Source organism: Oncorhynchus masou, chromosome 18, assembly GCF_036934945.1.
Source record: "Oncorhynchus masou masou isolate Uvic2021 chromosome 18, UVic_Omas_1.1, whole genome shotgun sequence".
Classification (NCBI taxonomy): Eukaryota; Metazoa; Chordata; class Actinopteri; order Salmoniformes; family Salmonidae; genus Oncorhynchus; species Oncorhynchus masou.
The window spans coordinates 35,982,332-35,993,675 of record NC_088229.1 but is presented as its reverse complement, the minus strand read 5'-3'; the positions used below and the strand labels follow the sequence as shown (position 1 = coordinate 35,993,675).

Sequence of the window (11,344 nt, the reverse complement as noted above, 5' to 3'; positions counted from 1 at the left end):
ATCTACGAAATGTAATCTATAGAATAGTCCTTCGGAGGTAGGATTGTTGACATTGATATTTGACATTTGTATCTGATAGCATTACTGATAAATAATTGAGCAAAGTTAGCATATTTATTACATTTTGACCTTACCCAGGCCTCCTTTAACACTCCATAGTGTTTCATTTGTAGGTGCTACAAAGCAAACATTGGTGTCACATGAAGCTTTACTGCTTGCTCTGGTAATATGAGTAGTATTTTGATTTCTCCTCAAAGAATTGACATTCATTTATGAATATTGAAAAATGGAAACATGAGTATTCAAAATATAAATGTTTTAATTTAGGTCGTTTTTCAATAGTTTCTTGAACATAATATACTCTAAGGTACATCAAAGTTCCACTGGGATCTCTGCTACTTTTAGAGTTATGATCCAATTTCCAAGCATTACCAACAGTGAATGTGTAATTGGATCCAAAATCGTCGCCCTCTGCTGGTGATTTGTAAGATGTGCAATGATACAAGTAAAAGGAGAGCTGTGATTGGTTACATTGGTTACATTGCCTTCTATGCCAATTTCTCTGTATAAAATAGGCCATAACCTTAAACTAGCAGAGATCCCACTCTGGAACTTTGATATGCCCGTAGATTATATTATGTTCAACAGTATATTGGAAGATTTGCCAAATAAAATATTCCATATCCCCCCATCACTCTACTCACCTGAGAGTAGTTACTCTGTCTCGGTGTGGTCTCGACACTCTGTAGATGTGTTGTTATCTTTACGAAGAGCGAGTTTGTTCTGCATGCAGTTCCAACTGCACTGAACAAAAATATATACAAAACATGCAACAGTTTCACAGATTTTACTGAGTTACATTTCAGATAAGGAAATCACTCAACTGAAATAAATTCATAAGGCCCTAATCTATGGATTTCACATGACTGGGAATACAGATATGCATATGTTGGTCACAGATACCTTAAAAAAAAGTAGGGGGGCGTGGATCAGAAAACCAGCAGTATCTGGTGTGACCACCATTTCCCTCATGCAGCGCAAGGCAATTTCTTTGCATAGAGTTGATCAGACTGATGATTTTGACCTGTAGAATGTTGTCCCACTCCTCTTCAATGGCTGTGCAAAGTTGCTGGATATTGGCGGGAACTGGGACACACTGTCGTACAAATCGATCCAGAGCATCCAAACAGGCTCAATGGATGAGATGATCGAGGACTACAGGAAAAGGAGGGCCGAGCGCGCCTCCATTCTCATCGATGGGGCTGTAGTGGAGCAGGTTGAGAGCTTCAAGTTCCTTGGTGTCCACATCACCAATGAACTAGAATGGTTCAAACACACCAAGACAGTGGTGAAGAGGGCACAACAAAACCTATTCCCCCTCAGGAAACTAAAAAGATTTGGCATGGGTCCTCAGATCCTCAAAAAGTTATACAGCTGCACCATCAAGAGCATCACTGCCTGGTACGGCAACTGCTCGGCCTCTGACCACAAGGCACTACAGAGGATAGTGCATTTGGCCCAGTAAATCCCTGGGGCCAAGCTTCCTGCCATCCAGGATCTCTATACCAGGCAGTGTCAGAGGAAGGCCCTAAAAATGGCCAAAGACTCCAGCCACCCTAGTCATAGACTGTTCTCTCTGCTACCGCACTGCAAGTGGTACCGGAGTGCCAAGTCTAGGTCCAAAAGTCTTCTTAACAGCTTCTACCCCCAAGCCACAAGACTCCTGAACAGCTAATCAAATGGCTACCCATTTTTACACTGTTGCTACTCTCTGTTTGTTATCACTTTACCTCTACCTACATGTAAATATTACCTCAATTACCTTGACTAACCTGTGCCCCCGCACTTACTCTGTACCGGTACCCCCTGTATATAGCCTTGTTACTGTTATTTTATTGTTGCTCTTTAATATATATATATTTTTAACATTAACATCCAATTCACTGGTGGACATTCCTGCAGTCAGCTTACCAGGTAAATTGACTATTTCAGCTTATGAAACATGGGACCAACCCTTTTATGTTGCATTTATATTTTTGTCCAGTGTAGTTTAGGGGCGGCAGGGTAGCCTAGTGGTTAGAGTGTTGGACTAGTAGCTGAAATTTTGCAAGTTCGAATCCCCGAGCTGACAAGGCACAAATCTGTCGTTCTGTAGTTAACCCACTGTTCCTAGGCCGTCATTGAAAATAAGAATTTGTTCTTAACTAACTTGCCTAGTAAAATTAAAAATTAGGCCTATATATTTTATTCACCTGTGAAGTTCCTAAACACACTATTATTTGTGGGGTGGGCATCTACTATTATGTGTGTGTGCCGTCATCTGCACCTATCTTGGATGAAAGCCATTTAACTTGGAAGTTGCTTTGACCACATTGTTCTCAGCGCAGGGAAAGTTCACAAGGAATGAAGCCACTCATTGTCCATGTGGACAACCTGTTTCCCCACATGGGGCGCTCATTCAACATCGTCTTCCTCCCGTTGCCAATGACAGCAGTCAGCTGAGGATTTTGCATTACTCGATTCAGTGTAGCCGAAGCAGCACCGTAGTCCTCTAGCCTTGACATTGTTGGAGAATGCCTAAATTGGGATAGCTGGTGTTGTGAAGACAAGTCACCTTGTTATGAAAACCATTTTCCTTGGAGAAGGTAAATGCAAAATGCCCGTAGCTTGCTTCAATTGATCGAGCAATACGTAACTTAGCTAGCTTGCTACCGCTAACGTTAGCTAGCTATTAACAGTAGGTAACTGGTGCTCTTTCAGTAAATGCTAAATTAGCTTACCCTTTACGGGAATTAGTTAGCTGGTAAACATGAATAAGCTTGATTTGATTCTTTGGTCACCGTCACAAAGAATTGGTTCGCTAGGTAAATGGCAGTGCTATCAGCTAGCCGTTAGCGGTTAGTATTATTATTATTGATGAGCGGAATAGAGAGGTTAGCTAGCTAGCGTTGCTTCCAGATGCTTCCTGGTTTGAGTTGCTACGGTGGGGTTAGCTCAGGTTAACCAGCTTGCTAGCATGCTGTGTTTCCATAACGTTTCAAGTATGAACCATAACGTTACCTAGCTATCTACGCGTATGCTAATATTTAGCTGGCTGGGTCTTAGCTGTGTAGGTAACGTTAGCTAGTAACGTTACGGTTAATGCATGTATTTTCTCCATGATACAGATAGTTACTTATCTCTAACGGGTGTTGACGTCCACTTTTCACTGTCTACCTTTTAGCTTGCTAGTTATAGCTGGTGTCAAATTATGAATAGTTTAAGGTCTTGTACTCTCTTGCACCTACCAATTCCTTCCCCTCACACAAAGGCAAAATGACAGTCATGCAACATCTTCACCATATTACTAGGAACCTAGCTAATGAGCTATATTTATGCTCATTGATTGTGCAGGTGGAAACAGTAGAGTGGAGCCGCTACACAATGTACTCAGACTGGCGCTCGCTGCACCTAATGGTGCAGAGTGACCAGGGCCACCTCAGTGTCCTTCACACGTACCCTGGAGGCGTGGGGTTGGAGGTGGCCAACGCAGTGGTCAAACCCCTGGGGACGGCCGCCATCCCCATGGCCACCGAGAACATCCTCAAGACGGACAAAGAGGTGAGAGATGGACAGAGAGTATTGTCATTGACGTGGGTTAGAGTTAATGGGGCCTTTCTGCATGAGGCTAGCCTGGGTGACGTCTGTCTGTTTCTGCCTTAGCCAACTTGTTGTTGCCTTGCCAAGCATAGCATTGTTGGATGCAGAAACAGTTCTTTGACCCCAATTTGTCACATTAGCAGTGTCAAGTGGATCAGAGGGGAGTAGATGCCTCATAACCGTTTTACACTACAGAGCTGAGCCGAGCTGTACTGTGCTGGCCCGGGATACACTTCCTGAAACCGTTTTGCATTGGATACTGAAAATAAAATATTTGAGCCATCACAGTACGGTTTGGGTTGGCTCACTAGCGTGAAGGGTAGCCTATAATGCCTGATTCACACTTGGGCTGATCTGAACCGTACTCTGCTGACTCAAATGTTTTCTTTACGCTGTCCATTGCAGCACAGTAAGCGCAACTATGGTGGATACGTTACCAGGCCAGCCCAGTACACTTTGGTTTGGCTCGTTTTGGAGCTATAGTGTGCATCGGGCATAACTGTCTCTTTGACTCTGGTTCCAGGTGAAGTGGACCATGGAGGTACTGTGCTATGGCCTAACTCTTCCCTTGGAGGGGGACACGGTGAAGCTGTGTGTGGACGTATACACAGACTGGATGATGGCCCTGGTGATGCCCCGGGACTCCATTCCACAGCCGGTGGTAAAGGAGCCCAACCTGTACGTCCAGACCATCCTCAAACACCTCTACAACGTCTTCTTACCCAGGTACAGCCACAGTTGAGCTGAGCATGCACAAATGCACACAAAACACACACACATCAGGGTTTCCGTTATGAAAATGTATCTCCGGTCATTTGACCGGCAGCATTTTAATTTACCGGACATTTGAGAAATGTACCGGACCCATATGCATTGGGTGCGTAATCTGATTAGGGCGTCCACCCACGGTGCTCAGAATGACTGAAATCACATTTCGATGATGGTAATTAATCTTAATAGAACATGCAAGTAGAGGATGTAATGACTTGTGTCCTTACCGTACACTTTGAAGATGTTAGAATAACTGTCCACATTTAATTTTCGAGTAACGAAAATCAAAATCACAGGGATGCTATGTCTTTGGGGAAGCACATTTTCACCATTAAAAACGCACCTTTATAATAAAGCATTACATGCATCATCGCAATTTATGTAAAATAGCATACTATTCATAATGTGATGACTCGATTGGATCATCATTTAGGCGAATAATATAACTTAATCACTGTTTGCAAAAAAAGATGGCTGAGCGCGTGTTGTGTAAAGGCCTCTGCTGTATCAGATACGTTTCTGCTTTCTTTGTACTGGAAAAAAAACATTTTCATGCAATTCTACCACACTTTACATGACTGGAGATATTAGCAGAATTATTTTTAATAATACAAATTACAGGGTAGCCTACTCTGCCAACACTGACATACAATCAATAAAAAATAAATTGTACATTTTATAGGCCTACGAGAAGGGGAGACACAAATAGAATATGATGTCCATCTAAACTGGAGGAGGAAACTATTGTCCAAAACAAACTTTTAAGTAGCACTGACCCAACATTGTTAAAGAGTGAATATGCACAGTGTGCACTCACCTGGGATATGGCCGATGCTCTCCGCTGATGCCAATAGGACAGGATATAGGTTTTCTGTTGTTCGCTCAATTAAGTTGAGAATTTTGTTAACTTAAAGACAGATGAGTCTTTTCATTGTCTTCTCTTTAAAAGCCATTTGCTTTCCGAACTACACAACATAACCAAAAGTATGTGGACACTTGCTTGTCAAAAATCTCATTCCAAAGTCATGGGTGTTAATATGGAGTTGGTCCCCCCCTTTGCTTCTATAACAACACCCACGCTTCTGGGAAGGCTTTCCATTAGATGTTGGAACATTGCTGCGGGGACTTGCTTAAGCTTTATTAGTGAGGTCGGGCACTGATGTTGGGCAATTAGGCCTGGCTCGCAGTCGGTTTTTCAATACATTTCAAAGGTGTTTGATGGGGTTGAGGTCAGGGCTCTGTGCAGGCCTGTCAAGTTCTTCCACACCGATCTCGACAAACCATTTCTGTATGGATCTCGCTTTGTGCACGGGGGCTCAATCACCAATTTTCATGCTGAAACAGGAAAGGTCATTCCCCAAATTGTTGCCACAAAGTTGGAAGCACAGAATTGTGTAGAATGTCATTGTCATGAATGTCATTAAAATGACCCTTCACTGGAACTAAGGGGCCTAGTCTGAACCATGAAAACATCCCCAGACCATTATTCCTCCTCCACCAAACTTTACAGTTGGCACTATGCATTTGGGCAGGTAGTGTTCTCCTGGCATCCGCTAAACTGAGATTTGTCTGTCGGACTGCCAGACATCACTCCAGAGAACGCATTTCCACTGCTCCAGAGGCCAATGGTGGCGAGCTTTACACCACTCCAGCTGACACTTGGCATTGCGTGTGGTGATCTTAGGCTTGTGTGCGGCTGCTCGGCCATGGAAACCCATTTCATGAAGCTCCCAATTAACAATTAATGTGCTTACATTGCTTCCAAAGCTAGTTTGGAACTCGGTAGTGAGTGTTGCAACCAAGGACCGCTTTAGCACGCGGCAGCCCTGTTCTGTCTGTTCTGTGTGCTTATGTGGCCTTCCACTTCATGGTTGAGCCGTTGTTGCTCCTAGACGTTTCCACTTCACAATACCAGCACTTACAGTTTGCCCGGAGCAGCTCAAGCAGGGCAGAAATATGATGATCCGACTTGTTGTATCCAATGACGGTGCCACGTTGAAAGTCACTGAGCTCTTCAATAAGGCCATTCTACTGTCAATGTTTGTCTATGGAGATTGCATGGCGGTGTGCTCAATTTTAAACATCTGTTAGCAACGGGTGTGGCTGAAATATCCAAATCCACCAATTTGAAGTGGTGTCCACATACTTTTGTATAGTATATGCCTGGCTGGGCCTCTACAGTTGCAACTGAACAATCATCTATTTTGTATCGGACATTGAATGAAAGATAATAACCAATAGGACATGAGATAAATAGGCTACTGGTTTCAATGGCATCTGGAAGTCTCTAAAACAATTGCGTCCGGATATGGTAGAATTTTTCCTGAGCTACTTTGAAGCCTAGGAAAAATATATGTAATGAAACGTTCAGGTTTCAAACAAATAAGTTGATATGTTTTCAAAATGCATACTGCCTCCATCTCATTGCAAAGTGGTGTGACGCACTGATGAAGCCTGTTCTTTCCTTGCCTATGCATTTGACTGGCGAATGGGAAGTGCACTTCAATTACCAGTTGAGAAATACAAATATTAGCTATTTTTAATCGTGGCCCAAAAACTATTTTTAACACAAGATTACATTTAGAATTGTTGTGCAATGATTGGGCTTATAAAGGGCCTGTCTGACTGATTTTCCGCTAAATGCATTGTATATATATACATTTATTTCCACAAAATTATTCAAATTAACCCCATAGATAAGCATGACCGGTTAAATGTTTTTCCACAAATGAATAGGATAAAAAGCATCATTTCGCTATGGAATGTTTTTTTTGGGTGACAATGGGCCAGTACCAATTTTATTTATCAGCTTTTTTAACAGATAAAAGCCGGCTATTACCGGTTAACTGAAACCCTGACACACACACATGAAAATGCGTTTCACACTCACTCCCTCAAACACTCTCCTCTTTTTTTTCTTCTACCACATCCCCCTTCTCATACCCCCACACACCCTTTCTTCCCTCTCCCTCAGGCCGGAGCAGTACAGTCTGAGCCACATCCGGCTGTGCCAGCAGGTGCTGACTGCAGTACAGAAGCTGGCCAGGGAGTCCGTCTCCATGGTGAGAGAGACCTGGGAGGTACTGCTGCTCTTCCTGCTCCGGATCAACGACACGCTGCTGGCCCCGCCCACCATTGGAGGTCAGCCCTGTCTCCTCACCATACCACAACTCACTGGGTTTCCCAGGGTCATGTTCATTAGGGCACACAACGTTTTAAAACATTTTGTAACAGGTAGTCCCTCCCTGTTTCTGTTTGTTTTCTTACGTTTGGTACTTTTATCAGATTGTTCATATCTTAGCCCTTTTAGAACTTTGGAATAGATGGTCTAAACATGGCCACAGTAAAGGCGTAGTATAGCAGGGGTTTGACTGACTCTAAAATTAGACATCTGTTCCACTGCATAACATGATTTATCTGTGTACTGAAAGTCCCACATTACACTACTTTTCAGTTTAACCGCTGACTGCATCTGTTGAGCGAATTGATTAAGTGTATCCGATTTGAAATGGCTAGCTACAGAGCCTTCAGAAAGTATTCACACCCCATGACTTATTCCACATCTTGTTACAGCCTGAATTTTAAAATGGATAACATTTAGATTTTTATGTTCACTTGCCTACACACAATACCCTTAATGTCAGTGGAATTATACATTTTTACAAATGAATTAAAAATCAAAAGCTGAAATGTCTTGAGTCAATAGGTATTCAACCCCTTTGTTATGGGACGCCTAAATAAGTTCAGCAGTAAAAAAAATGCTGGACAAGTCACACACAATAAGTGCAATAATAGTGGTTAACATGACTACCTCCTCTCTGTATCCCACACATAAAATGATCTGTAAGGTACCTCAGTCAAGCAGTGAATTTCAAACACAGATTCAACCACAAAGACCAGGGAGGTTTTCCAATGCCTCGCAAAGAAGGGCACCTATTGGTAGATGGGTAAATTAAAAAGCAGACAGATATCCCTTTGATCATGGGGAAGTTATGAATTAAGCTTTTGATGGTGATCAATACACCCAGTTACTAAAAAGATAGACGTCCTTCCTAACTCAGTTGCCAGAAAGGCAGGAAACCGCTCAGGGATTTCACCACGAGGCCAATGGTGACTTTAAAACATTTACACAGTTTAATGGCTGTGATAGGAGAACTGATGATGGATCAACAACATTGTGGTTACTCTACATTACTAAACCAATTGACTGAGTGAAAAGATAGAACAGAATGAAAATATTCTAAAACATGCATCCGGTTTGCAACAAGGCACTAAAGTAATACTGTCTTGAATACAAAGTGTTATGTTTGTGGCAAATCCAATACAACACATTACTGAGTACCACGTTCCATATTTTCAAGCATAGTGGTGGCTGCATCATGTTATGGGTATGCTTTTATTCGTTAAGCACTGGGGAGTTTTTCAGGATAAAAAATAAATGAAATGGCGCTAAGCACGGGCAAAGTCCTAGAGGAAAACCTGGTTCAGTCTGCTTTCCACCAGACACTCTTTCAGCAATACAATAACCTAAAACACAATGGCAAATCTACACTGCAGTTGCTAACAAAGAAGACAGTTAATGTTCCTGAGTGGCTGAGTTACAGTTTTGTCTTAAATCAGCTTGAAATTCTATGGCGACTTAAAAAGGGTTGAGAAGCACAGATCAACATCCAATTTGACAGCCCTTGAAGAATTTTAAAAAGAATAATAGGCAAATATTGTACAATCCAGGCGTGCAAATCTCTTAGAGACTTAACCCAAAAAGACTCTGCCAAAGGGTATTCTAACATGTACTGACTCGGTTGTGAATACTTATTTAAATGAGATTTTTGTATTTAATTTTCAATACATTTGCAAAACATTTTTACAAATGTTTTCACTTTGTTATTATGGAGTATGCTGTGTAGATGGGTGAGAAAAAAACATGTTTTTAACCTATTTTAAATTCAGGTTGTAACAACAAAATGTGGAGTAAGTCAATGGGTATGAATACTTTCTGAAAGTGCTGTAGTTACCTGCGCTAGTATTGTTCAATTGGTGACATCACTCTCTGAGACATAGAAGTAGCTCTGCAATTCAACGTCAGTAAGACCAAGAAGCTTATTGTGGACTACAGGAAACGGGGTGAGCACGCCCCCATTCACATCGACGGGGCTGCAGTGGAGCGGGTCGAGAGCTTCAAATTCCTCCGTGTCCAAATCACTAAGAACTTAAATGGCCCACATGCGTACAGCCGTGAAGAAGGCATGTCAGCGCCCCCCGGAGGATGAAAAGGTTTGGCATGGGCTCTCAAATCCTCCAAAAGTTATACAGCTGTACCTTTGAGAGATTTTGACTGGCTGTATCACTGCTTGTTATGGCAAAACTGCCCTCGATCGCATGGAGCTAGAGAGTGTGGTGCGGACAGCCCAGTTCATGTATTTTATTATTTTTGCACTGTCTCTATGCACACTCACAGGGCTCTACACGCTACGCTCGCTGATGCTCCAACACACATACAAATGTGCCAGGCACTTAACCTTAATTATTCCAGAGTCGCATTTGATAATGGCTGACCCTGGCCATGATCCACACTTCAAGGGTGTCTCAGGGGGAGGTGGGATAAGCAAACAATACATTTCCATTTCACACATGTGTATAATACACACTTATTATACATGTGTGAAACAGGAAAAATATAAGTTATCGATGTGTTCAGAGGGTCCCTGGTTCGAGCCCAGTTTTGGGTAAGCCAATTGACAGAAGCAATACTTAGTATTTATAGTATTTATAGTATTTATACTTCATTTTTATTTATTTGAGTAACTAGAAATAGATGGCCTAGATTTTCATTTTGAGTATTTAAACATAAATGACTCTCAGCATCCTGTTAACCTTTGACCCTCTCCCACTTTTGCCCCCATGCCTAGTGGGTGTGGCAGAGAAGCTGGCGGAGAAGCTGATGGCGGTGCTTTTTGAGGTGTGGCTGCTGGCATGCGCCCGCTGCTTCCCCACGCCGCCCTACTGGAAGACTGCTCAGGAGATGCTGGCCAACTGGAGGCACCACCCACCCGTGGTGGAGCAGTGGAGCAGGGTGGCCTGCGCCCTCACATCCAGGTGACTGACTTATCCTGATTGAGAGAGGGATGTAACCTGCTCTTAGATCTGTTTGTGCTCTTGCAAACTCCATTGCTGTCATTGCAATGTTTGGCATGACAATTCCTTAAGGAGTTGGCTGGAGGGGAGAAACAGACTGGCACCCAAGCTTAGAGGGTTGAGGTTCACAAACCGAAGGGCCCGGTTGCGCCAACATTGCTTAGGAAAACCAACGCTAGCAGGTGACTGATCACCCACTTTTGGGGGGGGTATGTAACATGGAACGTGGGGATTCTTTTCTTTCACACTTTCTGAAGAAGAGCTTATGGTCAATGTGTTGTGTTCCTTTGTTGCTATTTATTTAGACACTCAAAAAATACAACTTGAGTACCATTCTGCTCAATTACTTTGGATTAAAGACAAAGACCGTTTTGTTCGGTGAGCACTATAGTATAGGTGTTGTTCGACAAAATGAGTCCCTTTTTGATTCCTTTTGATATTGTAAGATTCAGCTTTTTGACATGTTCCTCTGTGACTTTTAGAAGGATTTTAACCCACTTAACCCCAACATTTCGAGTTTTCACCGTCAGTGTAAAGCCGTAGTAATTTTGTCTCTTTGACAGTCATTTCTGAAGATAATTTCTGAAGTCAAAAAAGCTTGTCCCTTCTTTTAAGGTCAACCCTGTTACGTGAACTGAACACTCATTTTAACATGGTAAAAACATTCCATTCAAAAGAAACATTCAACATTTTAATAGTCAAATCATAATGTAAAAGCAGGTGACCTGGTTCTGCTTTTTTAGAAAATGTTCGGGGTGGTTGAAAACTGAATGGGTCCAGCATAACACGCCAACCCTGT

The 11,344-nt window shown here is 42.5% G+C and overlaps 1 protein-coding gene across 3 annotated transcripts in view; it reads left to right on the top strand.

Annotated features, from left to right (window-relative positions):
• The first annotated feature begins 2,495 nt into the window (after positions 1 to 2,495).
• The window catches only part of LOC135504497 (ral GTPase-activating protein subunit beta-like), a 41,454-nt gene continuing 32,605 nt past the window's right edge, over positions 2,496 to 11,344 (top strand). For all 3 annotated transcript variants that reach the window (XM_064923141.1, XM_064923140.1, XM_064923139.1), the window contains exons 1-5: positions 2,496 to 2,645; positions 3,394 to 3,600; positions 4,163 to 4,365; positions 7,385 to 7,551; positions 10,320 to 10,506. In XM_064923141.1, coding sequence (XP_064779213.1) covers positions 3,424 to 3,600; positions 4,163 to 4,365; positions 7,385 to 7,551; positions 10,320 to 10,506 — 734 coding nt within the window. In that variant the 5' untranslated portion in view covers positions 2,496 to 2,645; positions 3,394 to 3,423. The remainder of the gene's footprint in view (positions 2,646 to 3,393; positions 3,601 to 4,162; positions 4,366 to 7,384; positions 7,552 to 10,319; positions 10,507 to 11,344) is intronic.